Source organism: Cololabis saira, chromosome 4 (assembly GCF_033807715.1).
Source record: "Cololabis saira isolate AMF1-May2022 chromosome 4, fColSai1.1, whole genome shotgun sequence".
NCBI lineage: Eukaryota > Metazoa > Chordata > Actinopteri > Beloniformes > Belonidae > Cololabis > Cololabis saira.
The window spans coordinates 49,582,694-49,608,336 of NC_084590.1; the positions used below are offsets into that span (position 1 = coordinate 49,582,694).

General features: G+C 42.3%; 1 protein-coding gene across 2 annotated transcripts; it reads left to right on the forward strand.

The window, feature by feature from the left end:
• Positions 1-574: 574 nt before the first annotated feature.
• Positions 575-25,205, forward strand: LOC133442135 (zinc finger protein 431-like). 2 transcript variants are annotated; one of them, XM_061720088.1, is made up of 3 exons: positions 575-686; positions 23,598-24,423; positions 24,508-25,205. In XM_061720088.1, the coding sequence occupies exons 1-3, from the start codon at positions 597-599 to the stop codon at positions 24,888-24,890; spliced, it is 1,299 nt and encodes a 432-aa protein (XP_061576072.1). In that variant the 5' UTR covers positions 575-596; the 3' UTR covers positions 24,891-25,205. The 2 variants fall into 2 exon arrangements, with proteins under 2 accessions (XP_061576072.1, XP_061576071.1); XM_061720087.1 differs by having other exon boundaries at positions 23,598-25,205.
• The last annotated feature ends 438 nt before the right edge of the window (positions 25,206-25,643 follow it).

The following is a 25,643-nucleotide window of genomic DNA, read 5'->3' on the forward strand; positions in this document are numbered from 1 at the left end:
AGTGGAGCATACACACACACACACACACACACACGCACACGCACACGCACACGCACACACACACCTGGTCCTGGTCCATCTCCTGGTCCTGGTTCTGATCCTGCAGATCTTCAATCGTCTGCAAAACCTCCACTGTGAGGACGGAACCGGAACCACGTGACCTCTTTAAAAAAAAACAACTTTATTATCAAAACTTGCTGAACAAACAGAACAGACTCTTGGCAGGTACGTCGTCTAGTTGTTCTCCAGGTCCACGTATCTGAAAGAGAAAGACATTTAATATCAACCATATTAAGGTATAAAGCACATTCTGGTTTTCTAAAGAATTCTAGAATGAGTTTTCCTCCTTCCTCCTCCGTTTGGTGTTGCAGTTCATGTATTCGTCCAGCAGATGGCGACATTTCCCCGAATCACCGCCCGCCACATGAAGCCGCTCTGGGTCCTAAAACCTGGTTGATGTTTGTTCAGCAAGTTTGGATAATAAAGCTTTTTTTTAAATAAAGAGGTCACGTGGTTCCGGTTCCGTCCTCACAGTGGAGGTTTTGCAGACGAACTTTTAGATTGAAGATCTGCAGGATCAGAACCAGAACCAGAAGATGGATCAGAACCAGAACCAGGACCAGGAGTCCAGCATCAGGACCAGAACCAGAACCAGAACCAAAGCGGGATCTTCCTCTGGTCTGCAGGTCAGTTTTCCGTCTGATATGATCATGATCTGGTATGATCTCCTACTAACCCACAGCCCCTCCAACACTGATCTGAAGTGATAAGAGGGGTCCTAAAGAATCTCATCTTAATTTCCCACTCAAATTCCCTCCACATGGGGCTATTTGTCGTTTTATGTCCCTCCCTGCATGATGTTTCCCAATTTTCATCTGAAATTATGGTGTTCATTTCTAATTCCCATTTTTCCTTGATGTCCAAGCTGTTTCTGTTAGTTCTTCCTGTAGTACACTATATAAGTGTGATATTATCTTTTTCTTAATTTTCCCCTTCATTCATAAAAAACTGTTCTATATTGGATGGCAAAGCAGTTATTGCATCCCATTCTTTGTGTTTCTGTAAATAGTGCCTTAGTTGAAGGTACTTAAAAAAGTCATGGGTTAAATAAATAATAAATAAATTAGCAAAATACATTTTTTGGCCATCTTTGAGCTTACGTAAGGCTTAACTGACTGAACATTGTAACATAGGCCTTAAAACAATAAAAATGCATTAAAGCGCTCAGGGTTTTTTTTATCATTTCAAATGACAAATCAAACTTGTAGCTGAAAGACTTTGCAGATGTGCCCCCTCTAGATATTTGAGCAGAACATTCATTGCAAACAGCCATTCTTGTTTTATTCTTTGCCACTCTAAAATACTTCCACACTGCTGACATGTTTGCACCACTTCACTCCACGCTCTTCCACGTTTGATTTCCTCATCTAAACCTGTAATAGATTGATTTATGTTGTTTTGGTTCCACCTGCTGGTGAATGTTGGTAAAATTCTTATATGGTTAGTTTTTGGTTGGCCAACGATTTTATGTGGTGCACAACAGTTACAGAGTGGCCAGTCTATTTCCTTATTTTACAACGCCGTTATTAATTGTTCGTTTTTTTTCCCACTTATTCCACCGAACACCGAAAGTGTTTTTTTGCCATTTTCAGCCGAACAATTTCGGTTACCGAACAATCGGTGCATCACTAGTTGTTTTTTAGTTTTTTGATGGCTTCCCGAATTTCCAATTCTGTAATATCTGTTATCATGTGTGATGCTTCTTCCTCTGACAGTGAGGGTAAGTGTAAGCTGGCCAGAAAAGATTCAGCATTGTCATCTTTTGTTTGTAATTTAGGCTCTGCATAGAGGTTTTTATAGAATGATGCAAAAGCATCTGTTATTGCTCTTGGGTGAGATACTATTTTTTTCATTGAGGGGTGCATAATCTTGGATACCACACGGCTAGCCTGAGATTTCCGGAATTGAAAAGCTAACAAGCGGCTAGCTCTGTTCCCCATCTCTTAATAACGTTGTTTAGAAAATCTTAAAGCCCCCTCCGCTTTATATGTGAGCAGTTTATCTAAGGCCTTCCTAGTTTATTTCAGTTCTAATAGGATATTATGTGCTCCAGTGGTTTTATGTTCCAATTTCAGCTGCTTTATTTTGCTTTCTAACTTAAGTTGTTCTTCCAGTCGCATTTTCTTTAGTCTTGATGCAATTTGAATAATTTTCCCCCTTATTACTGTTTTAGCTCCCCCCCACAGGATTGATGGTGTTACCTCCCCGTTATCATTTATCTCAAAATATTCTTCTAGGTCACGTTTCAGCTCTTGTACTACGCCTGTATCAGTCAGTAACGAAACATTCAGTCTCCAATAGTAATGGGTGATTTTTTACCGTTCACGATAAACCGTCAAAAAAATTCCTCACAGTAAAAATTTGTCATCTTGCGGTTAAAACAATAAATTCCTGTTGATGACGTTTTTGTGTAAAGCCTGATTTATGGTTCTGCTTTAAATCGACGCCAATTTATTTTATTTTATTACGAAAAAAATTTGCAATAGTATCTAATTTGTGGCATGTTCCAACCACAGGTTAATGTGCAAATTTTATTTATAAGAGGTCATCACTGATTGGATTTCATTTTCAGTGAACTTTTATATATTTGTCCTGTTTCTTTATTTATCAGTTTGTATTTTTTTCTACTTTGTGATTTTATAAGCTAAGAAAACTTGAAGGACAATGGTACTTTTGCTGTTTGCACTGTTATCCCACTGTTTAAGCCATGCAGTTTGAATAAATGTGGAATCTGTTCTTACATTTCAAACTTGTTTCATTTGAGTCATTACAGTTTTGCAGTACAGGTGTTACTAATTTAATTAGTTTTTATTAATTCAATGTAATTGGTGTAGTTTAGTAGTAGGCTATTTAGTATCTTTTAGAGCAGTGTTTTGGCTCCAAAGACTGAATGGGGTGATAGATTTATAGTTAAAAAGATGGAGTTGAATTGGTATTTTTTTATCGTCATTTTTATCGTTATCGGGATAAATGCCAGAAATCATCGTGATACATTTTTTAGTCCATAGTCCATCCCTAGTCTCCACTACCTAAAAAAGTTTTCTGTACCTAGATCCACATTTAAAACAACAGGTGCATGGCCGCTCAATGTTATTGGTTCCATGTGTCAATCTGTTATTTTATATAAATGTTGTCGGGATACACAAAAGAAATCGATCCTGGAATAGCTGTTATGAACATTTGAAAAAAAACTGAAATCCCTTTTGGATTTTTAAATCTCCAACGAGTCCTGATTCTGAATTTACATTGTTAAGTATCTTTGTTTTTTTAGTTTGGGGACCGCCCTCCGCAGGTGTTCTATCTAATCTTCCATCTTGTATGGAATTAAAATCGCCCCCGACTATTAGCATGCCCTTTGCGTTGCTAGCAATAACGTTTGCTATTTCCCTGAAAAAATTTTGATCGCATTTGTTTGGAGCATACACGTTCAAAATGGATATCTCCATCTCCCCTATTGTACCTACTATCATGACAAACCTCCCCATTTTATCCTCAATAACCTTTTCTAAAGAAAAGGCCCTTCTTTTTTGCTGATGAAGCACTATATACTTGATTTACCCACTCCCTCTTTAATTTTCTATGTTCTCCTTCTGATAGGTGAGTTTCCTGTAGTAAAGCAATTGAACAATGCATTTTTTTAGCTGGTTGTGTATCTTTTTTCTTTTGATGGGATGATTCAATCCACGGACATTGTTAGTGTGGCTCCGTCTAATTCCTGATAAAAGCACACTAAGCTATGGTTCCGAGCATGTAGTTGACGCATACTTCCAAATAAAAGTCACAGTCCGTGTTCTTCTTTCAAAAGTTTAGTGAAAAACTTTTCTTTCAACAACAAAAACAAAAGAACTGTGCAATTATATGAAAAAACAATATTCTCGTGTAAGCACGGTCAAAAACTAGTGTGCTCTCTCGGTTACATAGCTTCACAAAAAAAAGCAATGATACACGTACATCACGTGGCATATATGCAACCAATGAGAAAGCTGCAGTTATTAATATTATTAGGCAAACACCTTGCGAACTGCTATTAAACTGTATGTTATTCGAAATACACTTAATCAAATATTCTACAATCTAAATTATTAATCACCTTCTATACATGACAAATGGCTCTAACATACATTATAGGTGACAATGACCAAGTTATTCATTTACATATGAGAAAAAGTTAAGTTTGTCTCTCAGTTTTGCTCCCCCACAAATCTTCGGCTTCAACATAATGCACCTATTGAATGTCTGCAATACGGCATCTGACTGCACACTAGGGCTGTTCGATTTTGCCCAAAAATAAAATCTCGATTTTTTTTTTTTTTTTTTTTTTTTCTCTCAAAATCCAATTTACGATTATTTTGTGAATTGACAAAAGGCAAAGAAATTATTTCTAATATGCTGTTTTTTTATTGAACATTTGCCCCATTGGGCTTTAAGTGCAAACTTGGTGTAACGCAGAACCATAAATCAGCCTTTTAACGGGCTTAGTTTATCCAAATTACTTGAAACAGGTGAAAATTGTCAAATAAGTTATTTTTCTTGTGATGACTAAATGTTGAAATAGCAGTAAAACCACTTTTTTTTTTTTTTTTTAACCTTGTCTGCACACTAATGATTGATACCATGACGGTAGAAACCAAAGGCATATATATATGTGCATTATTACTATATTTAATATATAGTAGGGGTACACACAAGTCACGGTTCGGTACGTACCTCGGTTTAGGGGTCACGGTTCGGTACGGGTTCGGTACAACGGGAAAAAAAAAATACAAAAAGTCCCAAATGTATAAGACTAGTTTTTTCGAAACGCAGAACCATAAATCAGCCTTTAATCACCTCGCCTTCACACAGGAAGATTTAATTTAATTCTAAACAGTTACACCAAAGTGGTTTACTCAGATTCCTCATCATTTATGTTACAAGACAAATGAATCATGTGAACTGTAAAGAAATCACAACACTGAATTTTCACAAATGGCAGCTTTATTAAAAAAATAAAACATAAGTTGTATATAAATAACATGTATGCACTATTACTGGCTCAAGGAAGGACCGTGCGTCTTCTGAAGGTGTCTGAACAGCTTCAGGTGCTTTGAAGATCTGAAACTAGGGCTGCAACTAACGACTATTTTAATTGTCGACTAGTCACCGATTATTGAAACGATTAGTCGACTAATCGGATAATTAGTAAAAAAAAAAATTATTTAGTATGAGGTTGCTTTAATTATGTGGGAAATGATAATAAAAACAAGAAAGATGGGTACTTTAATGAAAAAGATATTTTATTAAACTTTGCTGCATACAAAAAGTAAATAAAATGTCCTATCTCAAGGACAGGCAGTTTTCAGTCAGAATAGACAAATGCAAAAATAAATAAACCTCTGTCATTTTTAATATTTTAAAGGACAGGCAAATGTTATTTAAAATATAAATAAAACAAAATAATATAAAAAATAAATAACAAAATCAAGTAAACTTTTTTTTCCTGCAAACCAAGGGCAGGCATATTAGCAGCAGTAAAACAGTAAACAAAACAAATTAAGTGCATTTTGTGAAAAACATTCAGTGGTCAACTGTACAGTTGCAAGAGAAGTTTTCAATTCTTAACAGACTGAAACTTGTTCACACTTTATTCATACAGAGGAAAGTCAGCATATCCACATGGTCTTGTGTCAGGCTTGCTCTCTTCTGAGAGCAGATATTTCCTGCTGCTGAGAAGATTCGCTCTGCCGGGGTGGATGTTGCAGGAATGCACAGAAGAGATCTTGCTAACTTTGACAGTGTGGGAAAACGCCCCTCATTTTCTCTCCACCAGCTGAGAGGGTCATCCTTTTTGGCTATTGGTGGCTCTGTGAAGAACATCTGGACTTCCCTCCTCACCATTTGGATGTTTTTGTCCTCCTGGGTTTCCTCCTCTTCCTCACTCAGACTGTCTGTGTCAGACTGAAGCAGGTTATCCAGCGCTGAGTTTCCCCCTGGGACACGCCCCCTCTTCTGCTGTAGCTCAGGGTCATCTTTGATCCTAGTCTCGGCCTTTGCTTCTTTTATAGCAAGAACTTCAACTGTACTTTGCACCCTTGTGCCATCTTCAGGTGAGATAAACTTCAGCTTTCTGAATCTTGGGTCGATGGCAGCTGCAAGAACAAGTTGGTTGTCTGTCTCTGCAGAGACAGTGTTAAGATTCTCCCATCTCTCACTTATTCCTTTTCCTGCAATGGTTCGAAAGGCTTTTCCTGAGCTTGTCTCAAACTGGGTTTGCTGTATGGACCGTTGCAGCCCTTTGACCAGCTGTGGAAGACATGAAGCAGTAGCATACTCCTGTCCACTGAGGTAAACTGTAGCACATTCAAACGGCTGCAACCCTTGCACCAGCTCTTCAAGCAGCACCCACTGCTCTGGCTTCAGGTGGAAGTAGTGCTTTCCTCTTGGAGTTACCTCGGGGTCTGAGAGAGTTGCAGTAACTGGCCAGCGCTGCTCCAGGAGTCTCTCTACCATGTAGTAGGTACTATTCCATCTCGTACTGACATCCTGGATCAGCTTGTGCTCTGGGGTGTTCATTTGCTGCTGCTTCATCTTCAGTTTGGAATTTGCCAGCTCGCTTCTCCTGAAGTGCTCCACTAGGTGTCTTGCAGCACCAGCAGCTTTGCTGATGCTGGGCTCCTTGAGGGCACTGTTGACTACAAGTTGGAGGGTGTGCCCAGCGCAGCGGACTGAAGACCAACCGTGTTTTTCTTCCAGCAGTCGAACTGCTGCCACCATGTTGGACCCGTTGTCATGAACTACTGCTTTAATTTTGCCTGGCAAGATGTCAAATTTCTCTACCACCTCTTCCATCCATGTCATGATGTTGGCAGCAGTATGCCTCTCCTCCAGAGGTAGAGTGGCGAGGTTCAAGGCCTTCATTTGCCAGTCTTTGGTGATGAAATGACACGAAACTCCAAGATATGCCTCTGTGGCACGACTGGTCCACACATCAGCAGTCAGTGTGAGGGAGCTGTTGACCTCTTTAAGGATATCCTTTACCTTTAAACACAAAAGTTGATTTTTGTAAATATTTTATATGCAAAACCTACATGTCAACAGAAAATATTCAACATAAAAGTTTTACATATTTAATTATTGAAGCTACTCTAGGATTTTACCAAAATTAAGTTATGTATTTCAGCTATTTTAAAATATATAAATATATAATTGCTTTTAAATGAAATTTGTGATTGCTTATAGGAAGTGTGTGTGTGTGTGTGTGTGTGTGTGTGTGTGTGTGTGTGTGTGTGTGTGTGTGTGTGTGTGTGTGTGTGTGTGTGTGTGTGTGTGTGTGTGTGTGTGTGTGTGTGTGTGTGTGTGTGTGTGTGTGTGTGTGTGTGTGTGTGTGTGTGTGTGTGTGTGTGTGTGTGTGTGTGTGTGTGTGTGTGTGTGTGTGTGTGTGAGTGTGAGTGTGTGTGAAACAATTACCTTCAGAAACGTTGTCTCATATTTCCTCTCCATTAAGTGAGTAAAATGGGTCCTGGATGGCAAGACGTACTCTGGGTTGAATTGCTGTAACATTTTTTGAAATCCGTCACCATCAACCATGGAGAGCGGTCTCATATCGCTGATCAGCATCTGGAGTACTGAGTCAGTGAGGACGGTCGCCTGTTGCGGGGTACACGTCTGCCTCCGCTGCAGAAAGTTGTCCATGGTGGCTCTCTTCTTCGGACTGCATGCATTTAATTTAAAATACTTGTCAGGCACAGTCAAGCATAACGTTAAAGCTCTCTTTTAAAGCCAAAATACGCTTAATATCTTACCAAGGTGAGGCCGTCTCATTCAGAACCCCGACATGCTTTCTTTTCAGGTGCTCGTGCATCACTGACGTGCTTCCGTGATACGCAAGGTCGACTTTGCAAACCTTGCAAGTAATTTTTTTGTTTGCCGTATCTAAGCTAAAGTGCTCCCAAACTTTCGAGGTTTTACTGCGCGCAGCTCCTGTCGGGGACGACATAATTTTGTTTTTGTTTTAACCGCAACCGCTCGGCTCGGAAGAGACGTTATTGCGCATGCGCGACTCTCGGCAGAGACTGTATTGAAGTGAGACGCCTCACTCCGTTGGAAAAACACGTCTGGCGACAATTGTCGACAATGGAATTCGTCGTTGACAATTTTGATTATCGATTTTTGTCGACAACGTCGACGAATCGTTGCAGCCCTATCTGAAACCAGACAGAAGAAAATGTATTACTAGTAGAGCCCCGCTGTTACCTAACGCCGGAGCCGCCAGGGCGACACCAGTCCCGTCCGTGAGCCGGAGCTGCTCACGGACCGGTGAGGGGTCCCGGTGTGTGGCCTCCGGTGCTCCGGAGCTGAGCTAAATACTTAGCCCATGCAAAAACCATACTTGTAGACAAATAAAATAACGTCACTTACCGCTGACTCGTGTGCAGTTGCCGGGTCCGTGCTGTTGGAACTGATCCTTTTATGAGGGTAAATGTCGATGCAATATCATTTTTACTGTCCCCTCGCTGTGGAAACAGCCACGGCTTCTAAACAATGGCAGACGCTCCGACCGGCTGAGTTGGCTGTGGTTTCAGCAGCGGAGGCTGAACCTCTGGAAATCTGCTCCCGTCGTGACTCACGACGGGAGCAGATTCTGAACGGCTCGCAGAAGTTACCTGACACTGGAGGATTCAGTGAACAGACCCTGCAGATTTTCATGGGATTTCATCTTCCCTCTGCTGGCAGGGTGAGGGGAAACCACTTTCATAATAGGTCCCCTCGTTTGTTGCATCTTCTTGTTCGTCTTTGGGAGGATGGAGGCAATCCACCGCCTGCGAGCCCCCCCTTGCCGGGCCGTGTGGGCCCGGCAACGGAGGGCCCCAGACCCAGGCATCCCATTCATTCATCCATTCACCCATCCGATACCCATACTAATAATAAGATATACTATACATAATAATAATAATAATAATAATAATAATAATAATAATAATAATAATAATAACCATCTTTGTATAATATAATATTGATAAATTATTAAGTTTTTTTGTCCTGCCAATGGAGGCTCAAATCCTCCATGGCAGGATACTTCCACACCGCATTCTCACCGACACAGACATACAGTCACGCACCGTAATAAATTAAATGTTTTTCTCATAAACTGACAATAATGTCAGCGGAGTGAATGTGTCGGAGGCAACAAGCAGAGCTCACCATGATGATTCTTTTCTCACCATAAAAACGGTTCAATTCAAAAAGCGTTCAATTAGCACCACCTGCGACCAGTGTTGGGTGTAACGCGTTACAAAGTAGTATGAAAGTAAAATATTCGTTTGCAATTAGAAATTTAATCAAAACGCATTTTTATGCAGAAAATAACTCAAAATATTGATTTTATTCACAAAAAAATAAGAAATGTCAGCCATGTTTTTTGTTTTGATTCAGTCCGCAAATGACGACGAAAAGCATTCTGGGAAATTTTCATACCCCCTCGCTCGCGAAGTCAGCATCTGAAAACCCTCGATTTGAAGGGGCTATTCTCAGCCCCTAGCCCTCGTTATGCCCCCTCCCCTTTGGTGAAAAGAGGAATTGGGACACCACTACCTTCACGGGAACGCGCAAAAGTTAGGGTTAGGGAAGAAAACGAGGGCGAGGGGTTCAATTGGGACGCACCCTAAGACAAAAAAAAATATGTTACTTTAGTTACTTTAAGCTTTTCAGCTACATGTAGAACGGGAGAACAGAAAAGAAAATCAAATTTGCCTTTCATGCGTCTCCCCCGCGTTGCGCAGCACTTCCTTAAGGCTGATTTATGGTCCCGCGTTAAATCGACGCAGAGCCTACGGCGTAGGGTACGCGGCGACCCACAACGTACGGTGCGCGTCGCACCGTACGTGATCTTACGGGATTTTACAGGACTTCTGGTCATCTGGCCACTGCAGTAATAAGGTTCCAACTACAGAACTGTCTCAGAAAATTTGAATATTGTGATAAAGTTCTTTATTTTTGTTATGCAATTTAAAAAAAAAAAAAAAAAAAAAAAAAAAAAAAATGTCATACATTCTGGATTCATTACAAATCAACTGAAATATTGCAAGCCTTTTATTATTTTAATATTGCTGATTATGGTTTACAGTTTAAGATTAAGATTCCCAAAATATTCTATTTTTTTTAGATAGGATATTTGAGTTTTCTTAAGCTGTAAGCCATGATCAGCAATATCAAAATAATAAAAGGCTTGCAATATTTCAGTTGATTTGTAATGAATCCAGAATGTATGACATTTTTGTTTTTGTAATTGCATTAGAGAAAATAACAATATTCTAATTTTCTGAGACAGTCCTTTACATGTTGTTCATTGGCAATCGAGTTATGGTGCAGCTCAGGTGATATTGCGGAGTAATCCAAAAGTAATGTGTGATGGCCTATGTTATATTGTGTCTCAGTCCCTCACTCTCTGTTTTCCTCTTCGAGGTGGAGCCAGCTGATTGTTAGATCTGGAGCACCTGGGCTGGGTGCTCCTCAGGATAATATCTTAATTTACTAGTACGTTGCGTCCTTTCCCCTTCTTTTGTCATGGCCTTTGAGCCAGGGTTATGACAAATGGGGGCTCGTGCCGTGTTTTTCCCGGTTATTTTGCGTCTAGGTAAGCTTTAATGAGTGAAGTGTGCGCCATTGTTTTGTTTAATACCTAGTTGTGCAGTTTAGTGCTTGCAGCTTTAGGTTTGATAAAGTTGTAGCAGCTTGTTAAGGGCCTGTTTTGGGCTGCAGTCTGGTTTGGCACAGGTGTGCGTAATTAGTTTGGAGTGCGCGCCCACAGTTTTGTTTGTTAGTGCAGGCGGCTGCACGGTTGTTTGTTTGTTTAAGGGAAAGGACTTTAAGTTTGGAGTGCTTTTGCAGGGTAAGTAACTAAGTTTGTTTGTGGCTTTGCACAAAGTTTTGGGTTACTTACCTGTTTCTTTTGAGGGAGCTTTTTGGCTTGTCTGTCCTGTTTGCGCTATTTTCAGCTTGACCGACAGGGTGGCTGTGCGTAGTTGTCTGTGAATTGGTGCAGAGTTTTTCTTATTTTAGTTTGAGTTGGAGATTGCCGGTGGTCCTGTTATCGGTTTTGTTTGGTTATAGGTTTACCTTGGTTTTTCTTATTTAGTGGGGAAAGTGCGTGGTCCGACGGCCCATTGCGTGGCTGGCCCTGTGCTGACCCTTATTTTGTTCTTTTTGGCTGGGATCTCCAACTCCTTTTTGTTTCATTACTTTTGGGTTAACCTTTTCCCTTTGTTTTGAAAGATAGCGGGGGGAACTCCAAGCCGAGCGGAGGATTATTCCTCTTTGGTGCGCACAGTTGCTTGTCGGGTCCGGTTGTGTGCGTAAAGTTTGTTCTTGTTGTTCGGTCTAAGTATTTATCATGTCTGTGGTGGACGCATTTATTGCCAATCTGTCTCAGGAGGCTTTGGATGCGCTTTCAAAGGAGCAGTTGCTCGCGGTTGCAGGTCATTTTTCAGTGGAGGTTGTGGGAGACAGGCGTCTCAAGGATAATATTAAAACTGCTATAAAATCTAAGTTGGTGTCACTTGAGCTCATGTCAGGCGAGGAAGAAGTGGTTTGTGATTTAGATTTTGGTGAGGCCACTGCTTCTGTTGCACCTACGGTGGCTGTGCCTGCACACGGGTTAACCTTTGAGCAGCAGAGGGAGATTTTGTTGTTACAACTTAGAAAACATGAATTGGAAAGTAAAACACAGGTTGAAATAGCGAGATTCCGCCATGAGTCAGAGATGGCACAGTTGGAGTTGCAGAAGCATGTGTCTGTTAAGGGCGAGCAGGGGTCTAAGTCTTCTGTGGATCGCTTTGATATAAACAATTTGCGTTGGCTGCCACAGTTTAATGAAAGGGATCCAGATACTTTTTTTCTACTGTTTGAGCGTGTGTCCAAGGCTAGAAATTGGTCTGATGCAGACTGCGCCCTGATGTTACAGTGTGTCCTCTCAGGGAAAGCGCAGGAGGCTTATTCGTCTTTGAGCCTTGAGGACAGCTCTAGTTACGTTAAGATAAAAGCGGCGGTGCTTAAAGTATACGAACTCGTGCCGGAGGCATATCGCCAGCGATTTAGGTCCTGGGAGAGGAAAAATGGTCAGACATATGTGGAGTTCACTAGGGACCTGTCCACTCACTTTAAGCGGTGGTTAGCTGAGTCACTGAGTTCAACAGTTTGCGTGATCTGATGATTCTGGAGCAGCTGAAAAATTATTTGCCAGAACGCATAGCCACGTACATCATAGAGCAGAAAGTCACTACTGCTGCTGATGCTGCTGTATCAGCGGATGAGTATATGTTGCTTCATAAAAGCAGTTTCAGGGAGCGCCCTGTTGCTCGTGATGTTGGGGGGCGTGGAACTGGGGCTGATGACACGTTTGAGAGGCAGTGTTCAAAGAAAGCTGGTTTTGGGAGGTTTGACTCCAAGGCAGGTGGCAGTTTTGACAGTGGCAATGTTTGTAACTATTGCCATGAGAAAGGGCACTGGAAGGCAGATTGTCCTGTGTTAAAATCTAAAGCCGGGGGAAGGAGATCTGGTGTTAGGCCTGCTGCCTTTGCTGCACCTGTTAAGAGTTGCTGTGTGTCGGAGGTGTTTGTTCCTCACTCCTGTGAACCAGATGTGTTGGCAGCTTATGCTCATTTCGTTCGTGATGGTTTTGTGTCACTTGTAGGGAGTGATGTGAAGGTCCCCATAAAAATTCTGAGGGATACTGGGGCGTATGATTCCTACATTGTCGACTCCGTTTTACCTTTGTCTGAAGAGTCTGACACTGGTGACTGTGTTCTCAGTCGGGGGATGGGGTTAAAAATTCTCCCTGTTCCGTTGCATAAAATGTTCCTTGAATGTGAGCTGGTTAAAGGCGAGGTGGCTGTTGGGGTGCGGCCGGCGTTGCCTATTGATGGTGTGCATTTGATTTTGGGCAACGGCCTTGCTGGTAGACGGGTTTGGTCTGATACTCCGTCAACACCTCTCGCCGAACCGCCTCCATCGCCTGTAGTTACATCTTGTCAGTCTGAGTTTGTGTCTGAGGAGAGCTCCGGTGTGTTGCCAGACGTTTTGTCATCATGCGTAATTACGCGAGCTTTGAGCAAAGCTGATCCGGTAGGGCCTGACAGTAACAGTGATGTAGCTCTAGAGGTTCCTTTGTTATCTGAACTGCCTTTATCCTTGTCACACGGGGAAGTTGTACAGGAGCAGCGTAATGATTTGTCATTGAAAGAGGTGTTTGAGCGTGCCTTGTCTGCTTCGGAAATATCTAGTGCTGCAAATGGTTACTTGGGCCCAATCCCAATTCTCCTTCACTCGCCCTTCTTTTCTCCACTCGCACTTCTTTTCTTCCCTAAGCCCTAAAAAAGAAGGGGGAGATTTTAGGGCACTTGAGATCTAGGGCACTTGGCCCAGGTGCCTGTCCCAATTCTCCCCCTACCCCTTGTTTTCATCCCTACCCTGATCAGGAAGCTGAGAGCCAAAAGCTGTTTTAATTTCAGCTGTAGCGCTGTTAATATGGCACTTTATTAAGTTTTAATATTTTTTCAGGTATAATGGTAACCTTAAGATCCCCAACCGGGGCTCAGTTTATCCAAATAACGCCTGTTAAGAAATTTGACCCGATGTTTTCGGAGATGAGAAGAGCCGCCGCCCCCGGGGAGCAGCCTCAGCTCACAGCCCGAGAAGAGACGTAGCCGCCGGGTCAGGCTGCTCCGTCAGCCCCGGGAGAGACACTCTCTCCCGGGACGCAGCTCTGTTGAGAATCACGCCGGCTGAAATAAATCATTTAGGAATATGTTGGTTTAATAGATGAAATCTAACAGTTGTAGCTACGCCTGTTAAGAAATTTGCTCCGAAATTTAGAGATTTCTGTCTGCCAGGTCCGGAGCTTGGGTCCGCGTTAAATCGACGCAGAGCCTACGGCGTAGGTTGCGTAACCTCCGCCGTAGGATCTGCGTTGGTGTAACGCGGAACCATAAATCCCTTTATTCTGGCGTGATCTTCCGCAACTTTATCTGAAAGTGTGTAAATTACCCAGATAACAGCTGGATTACTTTGTGGTTTCTGAAGACTATTATATCAGAAACATCCAAAACAAATCTGACGAGTCACAGGATTATTTCTCTCTATTTCTCTGAGACCAGTCTGCCTGTTTGCCTTCGGTCGGCGAGTCAAATCGACGCAGAGCCTCTTTTTTTCATACCCCCTCGCTCGCCAAGTCAGCATCTGAAATCCCTCGATTTGAAGGGGCTATTCTCAGCCCCTAGCCCTCGTTATGCCCCCTCCCCCTAGGTGAAAAGAGGAATTGGGACACCACTACCTTCACGGGAACGCGCAAAAGTTAGGGTTAGGGAAGAAAAGGAGGGCGAGGGGGAGTATTGGGACGCACCCTTGGTGTATAATGACGTGCTTTTCAGGAAGTGGGTCCCTGTTGTTAATGAGTGTGTGAAGGGTGACGTTTTCCAGTTGGTAGTGCCAGTGAAGTTTCGTCCTCTTGTCTTGAAGGTGGCACATGATGAGTGTGGACACTTTGGTGTGCGCAAAACGTATTTGAACATTTTGAAACACTTCTTTTGGCCGCGCGTTAAGCGTGATGTGTCCGCGTACATTAAAACCTGCCATGTTTGTCAGCTAACTGGAAAGCCTGATCAGAGTCTCAAGTAGGGATGTCCCGATCAGGTTTTTTTGCCCCCCGCGTCACACCAATGTAGAGCCTTTAACGTAGGGTCTGGCGTCGGGTGCGCGTCGCCGCGAACCCTACGCTGTAGACTCTGTGTCGGTGCGACGCGGGACCATAAATCAACGCACACGTGGATGTCGGCGCCGCAGCTCCGCTTCCTCCAGGCTCCCGGCACCGGAGCTCGGCGTGTCCCTCCGCGGTACTCCCGGGGACTCTAGTCCCTAGTCCCGCAGCCCCAGTGAGTATTTTCACCGGACATTTTGACCGGAGAGATTATAAAATACCGGACTTCGGCATATTTTACCGGACAACGGAAACCCTGATATATATATCCGATTCCTGATCGGCTCATAACGCCCGAGTCCGGATCGAGTCTGCAATCACGTGATCGGCCCCGATTTCCGATCACGTGATCGGATCGGGACAACTCTAGTCTCAAGCCGGCGCCGCTGCAACCTATCTCGGTTGCGAGTGAACCTTTTACGCACCTCATTGTGGACTGTGTGGGTCGTTGCCGCCGTCCAAGTCTGACTGTAAATATCTGCTGACGGTAATGTGTCAGAGCACCCGCTATCCGGCGGCATATCCTTTGAGGTCGATTACAACTAAGGCTGTGGTTAAGGCATTGTCGCAGTTTTTTTCAGTGTTTGGTATCCCCAAAGTGATTCAGAGTGACCAAGGGTCAAACTTTTCGTCTAACTTGTTTGGGCAAGTGTTGAGGCTGCTGCGTATTAGACAGAACCAATCGACAGCTTATCATGCGCAGAGCCAGGGGGCCCTCGAGCGGTTCCATCAGACGCTTAAGTCTCTCCTACGTGCCTATTGCACGGAGATGGATAGAGACTGGGAAGAGGGGCTCCCGTGGCTCATGTTGGCTGCGCGAGAGGCAGTGCAAGAAAGCACAGGATTTAGCCCAAATGAGTTGGTCTTTGGACATGTTGTGCGGGCTCCGTTAGCAGTGCTGAAGGGGGACTGCGTTGATACTGACCCACCTAGTAGTTTGTTGGATTATGTAAACGGGTTCCGTCATCGATTGTTTGTTGCTGGTTGTATGGCACGGGAAAAATTGTCTGTGTCCCAAGAAAAAATGAAAAAGTTGTATGACCGTCGTTCCGTGCGTCATGACTACAGTCCAGGCGACCAGGTTCTGGCGCTTTTGCCTATCGTTGGTTCGCCTTTCCAAGCAAAATATACAGGTCCATACAGTGTGGTTGAAAAGGTCTCTGATTTGAACTGTATTATAGCAACACCTGGTCGGCGGAAAGCTAAACGTCTTTGTCATATAAATCTTTTGAAGCCGTATTACACCCGAGTTTGAGTCAGGAGCTGAGTGACGGGGTGCGCCTGGCTCTTGCTGTGGCTTCGGTGGCGGATGAATGTGACGGTGTGACAGAGCCGGATGAAAGCTTGCTGTGCGGGCGGTTAAGAAATTCGGAATCGCTTGATAATTTGGACCAGTTGTTGGGTCACCTGTCCGCGTCGCAGCGCAGTGAACTGACATGTTTGGTGCGTAAGTATCCCTGTTTGTTCAGTGACATTCCCACGCAGACCGACTGGATTGAGCATGAGGTGGATGTTGGAGATGCTCGGCCCATTAAACAACAGTTTTACCGGGTGGCGCCGGGTAAACGTGAGCATTTAGATGCGGAGATTGAGTATATGCTCCAAAATAATATAGCTGCTCCGTCGTCATCTAGTTGGTCTTCGCCTTGTATTTTGGTGCCGAAGCATGATGGCACACCTCGATTTTGTACAGACTTCCGCAAAGTAAATGCTGTTACAAAGTCTGATTCATTTCCATTGCCACGAATAGACGATTGTATTGACCAGGTAGGCTCGGCCAAATTTGTTAGCAAGTTCGATCTGCTTAAGGGTTATTGGCAGGTGCCTCTGTCTAAGCGTGCGCAAGAGGTCTGTGCATTCATCACTCCGTCTGGCCTGTACAGGTATAAGGTTATGCCTTTTGGGCTTAAAAATTCCCCTGCGACGTTCCAACGACTAATGAACCGGATAGTGTCGGGTTTGCAGGCTTGCTCAGTCTATCTCGATGATCTGGTTATTTATAGCGATACGTGGCACTCGCATCTTCAGCGTATTCGGGCGCTGTTTGACCGGTTGGCTGAAGCGCGCCTTACTGTCAACCTTGCCAAGTGCGTCTTTGCGCGAGCTACAGTGACGTATCTCGGCCGGGTGGTGGGACAGGGCTGTGTGGCCCCAGTCCAGGCCAAGGTCGTGGCTGTGGCCAAATATCCACAACCCGCTACGAAAAAAGAACTGCAAAGGTTCCTGGGTTTAGTGGGTTATTATAGGTGTTTTTGCAAAAATTTCTCCACTGTTGTGTTCCCATTGACTGAATTGTTAAGGGCCAAGGCTAAATTTGTCTGGTCAGCTGAATGCCAGCAAGCTTTTGATAGTGTAAAATCTTTACTGTGTTCTTCTCCTGTATTAGCGGCTCCATGTTTTGACCAGGTATTTATGCTCCAAGTGGACGCCAGCCAGGTGGGAGCAGGTGCCGTCCTGCTGCAGGGGGGAAACCAGGGTGTGGTAAGACCAGTCAGCTTCTTCTCTAGGAAGTTTAATAGTTATCAGTCAAACTATTCTGTAATAGAGAAGGAAGCGTTGGCACTTGTTTGGGCCTTACAACTAGAGCCATATGAAATCCGTGTTAACGGAATCGCGGACGGAATCGCGGAAATGACCAATAAAAATGGAATTAGAATAAAACGCGGAATATTACAGAATTGGCCCTAATCTGGGTTTAAATTCAGTTTTCGGGAGAAAATGGAACATTAGAAATCAAGTGAAGACGGTGGAGCGAGCTTAAGCCACGCACGCGAACGCGCATATACACAACACACACGTGCTGCTGTTTACATCATGATCGTCAAATGGTTTTACATTTTAATTTGAAGGTTTAACAGGATGTTCAATGTGTTTATGTGAGTTAAGATCAACTGACCAGCGTCCTCCATGCAGTTGTGCTGTGTGTTAGGGCGGAAACAGAGCTCTCTGATTTTCACAATAAAATGGTACGGGCGTGTACTTCCACTTCCACAGTGCTCCACAAAAAACAATGACATCCAAGCGAGCGGCTCCCTCCCCTCTAGGGTCTGCAAAAAAGTTACGGAACTCCACGCTAAGTGCTACATACAGAGCAGAGCAGTACGCTGACTTCTATGCATCAGGCAACAAGCTTTTTTGTAAATATTGTCAACATACGGTGGACTGGACTCGAAAAAACACGTGCGACGATCACATAGCCTCCAAAAGCCATGTAAGGAACAAGGAAAAACAACGTGCTTCTCAAAGCACATCTGCCCCAACCATAACATCAAGTACCTCATCAGGAGACGCAAGGCGAGAGTTTGTTCAAGACTTTGTGGCTGTTTGCGCCGAGTCTGATATCCCTTTGAACAAGCTTAAGAAGCTACGACCGTTTCTAGTGAAACACTGCAAGCAGGGAGGAGCGCTGCCCGAGAACGAAACAACGCTTCGTCAAACGCATCTTCCCCGTGTGTTTGACCAACATATAGCTGCTGTTTTGGAGAAACTGCGTGGGAAGAAGTTGGCGGTGGTTGTTGATGAGACAACCGATACCAGGGACTGCAGCGTCCTAAACATCGTCATTGGTGAGCTACTTAACAGCCTATTTAACATAGCGTTTAAATAGCCTACATTCTTTTACATGCTGCAGTGTGCATTGTTCACATGCAAAGTGTGATAACGATGATCAGTGATCACAATAGATACAACTAGAGGGCTAATCACTGACACTATTGTGATTAAATAGCCAAACAGTACATAGCAAGTTAGCAACATAGGACTATAATGGTAAATCAAAGTATATTAAACTTCTTGCTAAATCTGGTGCACCCATCTCTTTGTTTAATGCAAATAATGTACAATTTAGGTGCACATTAATGATATAAAGCAGTGATTCTTAACCATAGGGCCGCGGCCCACACTTGGGCCGCGAGCGCCATCTAGTGGGCCGCAAAGATTATTACAGGGGAAGGAAGAAAAACTGCAAAACGGTTCAATTGTTAAGATGTGTTTTATATTAATTTATTATAAAAATGTGTTGAGACAATTAACAAAGAAAAGGGGAAATTCAAACTGCTGGTAAAGAAATAAAATAAGATAGCATTTGAAATAAAATAAAATCTATTTTATTTTTAAGAGAGAAAAATATGTGTAATTAAAGTTACACATGTTAAGTTGCAAATATGTACTTTTTTTAATATAACAGTCAGATGCATGTGTTGATACAACTATGAGGCTACTTGAATATATATATATATATATATATATATATATATATATATATATATATATATATATATATATATAATATATATATATATACATATATATTATGATGTTCTGGACCTTCGCTTGAGTAAATTTTCTCTAAATGGACCTCTTAAAGTTGAATACCCCTGCTATACAGTGTTAATATTTAACTTAAATATTTAAGTTGCTGCCTGCATTGTTGCATAGTTTGATGCATTATTGTTGTTCATTTGTGCACTTTATGTTATTTTTATAACAAAACTCTGAGGTGGAGTGTTTATTATTTATTATTTCTCTTTAAAATGTAATTGAACAGTATTTCACTAATTTCAGGCACTTTAAACATTAAATGGACTGTTATATATTATTAAATTGTGGACATTTATTCATTTCCACTTACCAGACACTTTTTTTTAATGGTAAAAATGACGATAAAAAGCAAAATACAGAATTCAGAAATATTAAAATGGAAAAAACGGAATTTGAGAAAAAATAAAACGGAATTGGGCAAAAAATAAAACGGATTTCATATGGCTCTACTTACAACATTTTGAAGTTTATGTTGGAGGAGCTCGAGCACCCCTGGTGGTTTTCACTGACCACAACCCTCTGACATTTCTTCGGTCTCTTAGATGTCCCAATCAGAGGCTTGTAAGATGGTCTCTATTTTTGCAGGCCTATGACCTGGACATTAGACATATAAAAGGAACAGACAATGTTATTGCAGATGCATTATCACGTGCACCTTTGTGTTAGTTTGGCCTTGTGTTATTCAAGTCAAATAACTGTCTGTTCTGCCTGTTAAACTGCTCTGTGCTCTCATCCTCTTAATCTGCTTCTCAGGTACCAGGGTTGCTGAGATGGGGCACAGTGGTGGGCTGCAGGCAGACGGTGATAGGCTTATGTTTTGTCATTAGTGTGATTTGTTCTTTGGTTGTGGGTGGGGGCCAATGGTTCCATGGGAAACATTGACTTTATGGGGGGGGTGTGATGGCCTATGTTATATTGTGTCTCAGTCCCTCACTCTCTGTTTTCCTCTTCGAGGTGGAGCCAGCTGATTATTAGATCTGGAGCACCTGGGCTGGGTGCTCCACAGGAAGAGAAAAGGCTGGGGCTTCAGTCTTTCTCGCTCTCTCTCTTTTCATCCTGGCAGCACTCCTTTTGGTTTTGTTGAGCCTTTTGCACACACAACACCATACAGCACATTTACACACATCCACATGCATACTACTGATTTTACTGACTTTACACATCCCATTCCTTATCTTATTTGTGATTATTGATTTACCTTTATAAATATCTTAATTTACTAGTACGTTGCGTCCTTTCCCCTTCTTTTGTCATGGCCTTTGAGCCAGGGTTATGACAAATACTAGTATTGTAACTAGTTACTTTCAGCAACCAGTAACTAAGTAGTGTAAGGGATTACTTTTTTTAAAAAGTAACTAGTAATATGTAATGGATTACTTTTTTTGAGTACCCCAACACTGCCTGCGACACGTGACAGTGTATTTTCATGCACTTCATTAGTTATACTAATGAATAAAAGAAGATGCAATGGCGAGTGAGTTGTAATAATAATTATAATACAGCGTTTCCTACAATTGTACGGGGCTTGGCAGGGCGCCTGGCCAAGCCCCCGCCCGGTCAGAAAAGAAAAAAATAATATGCAAAAAATAAGCCACGTATCTATCCATTCATTCAGAAATCAAAAATCATTTTCATTTGGGAGCCTCTGTGCGGCGCTGAATATGCAATGCAGTGTTTTGCGGTGTGCTTCTCATTGAAATGACTGGAGGCAACACGTTGCGGCAGTGAGTGAAGCCTGAATTATGGTTCTGCGTTAAATCGACGCAGAGCCTACTTCGTAGGGTATGCGGCGACCCGCGCCGTACGGTGCGTACTGCCGCGTACCCCCACGCCGTAGGCTCTGCGTTGGTGTAACGCGGGACCATAAATCAGCCTTAAGTCCCTTTAGGCTAATGCTGTGAGAAATAACCTCTCATAATAGCGGTACTACAGTTGATAAATGTAACAAATGCTCCTACTGCCGTTTCTGCTGGCTACTGAGTCCTGTAAGTGGCGAGTGAGTTTTAACTCCTTATTTACTAACCAGCGTCAGAGTCACGCACAGTACACAAACTGTGATGTTAGAGAGACACCTTTTGGTCAATTTAAGCAACAGCATCGCCAGCTGCTTGACAGTGGATCAACTCATTTGTTTAATGTTTTTGTTGTTAATAATGTCATTGCAATTTTATCTGTGCAATTGTGAAAAAAATGGCAAAATAAATGAAAAACTGTGAACAACCGCATTCCGTAGGCTATTCGGTACTCAGTATTCAGCCAGGTCTTTAAATTTTATTACGCTTCAGTTTCGGCCTCAAATTTTCATTTCGGTGCATCCCTAGTTTTTTCGGTGGGTACCACTTGTAGCATTCTGGACTTTTGTTTAATAATGTTGAACTTGACTCCTCAGTTGTCTATATTTTATTGTTTTGTTTTTATTTTATGTTTGTACTATTTCAATAAATGAAAATAAATATAAATATGTTATTATTATTATCATTATTATTATTATTACTACTACATTTAAGACCAGTGTATACGATCGTGGCTACGATCGCATACCCCCCCCCCCCCCCCCAATTCTCCCAATTCTACCCATGAGTGAAATGGGGAGAGCTCCATCTGGAAAGATCATCTTCTATTTTCTTTATAAGCTGAACATAATTTAATTTTATTAACTCTGACAGCCTAGGGGAGATGTTTATGCCTAAATATCTAATGCTCCCTGATTGTAATTGAGTATAATTAATTGCAAATAGTGAGGGAGAGAGAGGGCAACCCTGTCTAGTGCCTCTTTCCAAGTTAAAACTTGTAGAGATTTGATCATTTGTCCTCACACGTGCCTTGGGAGAGCTGTATAATATTTTTATCCAATCAATGAAAGATTCGCTAAATCCAAATTTATGTAAAGTTGCCAATAGAAACTTACACTTTACTCGATCGAATGCTTTTTCAGCGTCTAAGGATATAGCAGTACTATCCTGTTTATTGATACTTGAATAATCTATAATATTTAATAATCTATGAATATTAGTAGAAGAATGTCTACGTTTAATGAAACCTGTTTGATCCGGATGTATAATAGGAGTGACTCTTTTCAGACGTTCGGTAAGAGCCTTGCTGATTATTTTAAGATCTACATTTATCCACGAAATAAGCCGGTAGCTCGATGGGAGCAAGGGATCCTTATCCAGTTTTAATAAAAGACTAATATTAGCAGAATTCATATTTAAGGGTAAGCTTTTATTCTCCCTAACATTTAAGATCATTTTTTTAAAATGTTTGTGCTAATATGCTCCAGAATTCCTTATAGAATTCAGCTCGGAAACCATCTGGGCCCGGAGCTTTATTATTGGGCATATGTTGAAAAGCTTCATGAAGTTCTCCTATTGAGAGCGGTGAGTCTAAGTTCGTAACCTGCTCATGATGTAATTTCGGCAGATTAATCTTCCCAAGAAACTTGTTGATGGATTGGTCGGATGGCTCGATTTGCGATGGATATAGTTTATAATAAAAGTCTCTAAAAAACTGAGTTTATTAAACAGGGATCATGTGTAATGTCCCCTGATTGGTCCTTAATAGATTATATGGTTGCTTTCTCCCTATTTATTTTTAATTGATTTGCTAAATATTTCCCCTTTTCTCTTTCAAAAGCGTTACCTTGGCGATGCTAGACGCCAAAATGCGCGCCCACCCTTCATCTGATTGGTCCATATTTGATAGTTCCCCAAAAGTCACCAAATTTTGCATGCAAGCCAGGCCTGGCGTAAAATATGATATTTCATGGTTTGCATTAATGGGCGTGGCTTAATGGCTCAACAGCGCCCCCTTGAAAACTTTTCTCTGCCATAACTTTTGAATGGTTTGACATAGAGATTCGTGGGTGGTGTCATAGGACTCTGTATTGAGTTCTTGACCTTCATTGGCCTGAATTAGCCCCGCCCCTTCTTCTGATTGGTTGTCCCTATTTTCTGCCATAACTTTTGAATGGTTTGACATAGAGAGTCGTGGGTGGTGTAATTTCTGATATGCTTATGGGGGCGGTGGCCATGAGTGCGAGGGCCCGTTCATTGCTGCTTGCAATTTGCACAATAATCTGGGCATAGGCAGAGGAAAGTGATTAGCTACGACCAGTCTGGTATCATAGCTGTGTCTATTATGTGTTGGTAGAAGTTGCATAAGCAAGAAGCCAGGTTTGCGTAATATACAGATATTTTTCAAGAAAATAATAATGCTGCATGCTAGTCGATCCTCCACCATCATCCAAGACAGCTCAGCATGCATGCTCTCAGCTTTGCTTGAATGAAAAATGGTTGGAAGATCTTATCAATACCCATCCCTATTAATTAACTATTTTGATGGTTTTCGTGTTAGTAGCTTTAACCATTTACACTTTTGATTTGACGTACTGAGATGTTTCATCTGAAGGTTTCTGGCTGTCAATAGAGACTGAAAAGCTTTTGAGAGTCAGCCAACAAGATGATTTAATTCTTGTTCTCTGTACTTACAGAAACATAAAGGCAAAGAGAGATCCACAAGTTATCGTTGTGATCACTGCAAGAAAGTCTTCACCACTTCATCAGGTCTGAGAAAACATAAGATGATTCACACTGGAGATAAACCGTTCACTTGTGATCAGTGTGGAGCAGCTTTTACCAGACAAGATTGTCTAAAGATTCACCAACGTGTTCACACTGGAGAAAAACCGTTCACTTGTGATCAGTGTGGAGCAGCTTTTACCAGACAAGATGGTCTAAAGATTCACCAACGTGTTCACACTGGAGAAAAACCGTTCAGATGTGATCAGTGTGGAGCAGCTTTTACCACTTCAAGTCACCTGAAGATTCACCAACGTATTCACACTGGAGATAAACCGTTCACTTGTGATCAGTGTGGAGCAGCTTTTACCACTTCAAGTGAACTAAAGATTCACCAACGTATTCACACTGGAGATAAACCATTCAGATGTGATCAGTGTGGAGCAGCTTTTACCCAACAAAGTCATCTAAGGTATCACCAACGTATTCACACTGGAGATAAACCGTTCACTTGTAAGCAGTGTGGAGCAGCTTTTACCACATCAGGTAGTCTAATGATTCACCAACGTGTTCACACTGGAGATAAACCGTTCAGATGTGAACAGTGTGGAGCAGCTTTTACTGAGTCAGGAAAGCTAAAGATTCACCAACGTATTCACACTGGAGAAAAACCGTTTAGGTGTGATCAGTGTGGAGCATCTTTTACCCAACAAGGCAATCTAAGGACTCACCAACGTATTCACACTGGAGATAAACCATTCAGATGTGATCAGTGTGGAGCAGCTTTTACGCAACGAGGTGGTCTAAAGATTCACCAACATATTCACACTGGAGATAAACCGTTCAGATGTGAACAGTGTGGAGCAGCTTTTATTGAGTCAGGAAAGCTAAAGATTCACCAACGTATTCACACTGGAGATAAACCATTCAGATGTGATCAGTGTGGAGCAGCTTTTACCCAAAAAAGTCATCTAAGGACTCACCAACGTATTCACACTGGAGATAAACCATTTAGATGTGATCAGTGTGGAGCAGCTTTTACCACATCAGGTAGTCTAATTACTCACCAACGTGTTCACACTGGAGATAAACCGTTTAGGTGTGATCAGTGTGGAGCAGCTTTTACCAAATCAAGTAATCTAAGGACTCACCAACGTATTCACACTGGAGATAAACCGTTCAGATGTGAACAGTGTGATGCAGCTTTTACCACATCAAGTCAGCTAAAGATGCACCAACGTACTCACACGAGTGATAAACTCTAAAGATTTGATCAGTATGAAGTGTGGAACTGCAAAAAAAACCTCAGCACAGCAAAAAAAAAGCGAAATAATCAGACAATGTCATACCTAAAACTTGAAAGACTAACATATGATGCCCCCTGGACACCTCCTTGGAAGGTGTTCCTGGCATGTCCCACCAGGAGAAGAGCCAGGACACACCGGAGGGAATGTCTTTTGGCTGACCTGGGAACGTCTCTGGATCCCTCCAGAAGAGCTGGAGGAAATGTGAGGGAAGTCTGGACATCTCTGCTCAGACTGCTGCCCCCGCTAACCAGTCCCACATCAAGTGGATGAAGATGGATGGATGGACAAAATCCATATATCTGCAAAAAGCACAAATTTATTGTAACACCAATCTGAGATACAGAATGTAATCTAACTATAGCATTAACTATTCCACAAATACTGCATTAGCACATCTCTAACATCTCTTCCTCCTCTCCACCCCGAGCCACTGCCACCACTGGCTGAAGTGTTGCTGCTGTAGGTACATTCTATGATGTTTCATACGTCTTTCCATGACTTTCACACAGATTATGTAGTGGACAGGAAGTCATCACCATTCATTTCACCAGTCGGACATCACAGAAGGAAACCTGCTGAATTCATCTTCTACAACCTGTCATGGTTTCCCAGTTGGGGATAGGTTTTTTCCATGATCACTCACTCTCCTGTCGTTCCAGATCCTGCCACCCTCATCAGCCAGACATCTTCTCTTTCCCCTCACCTGTGCTT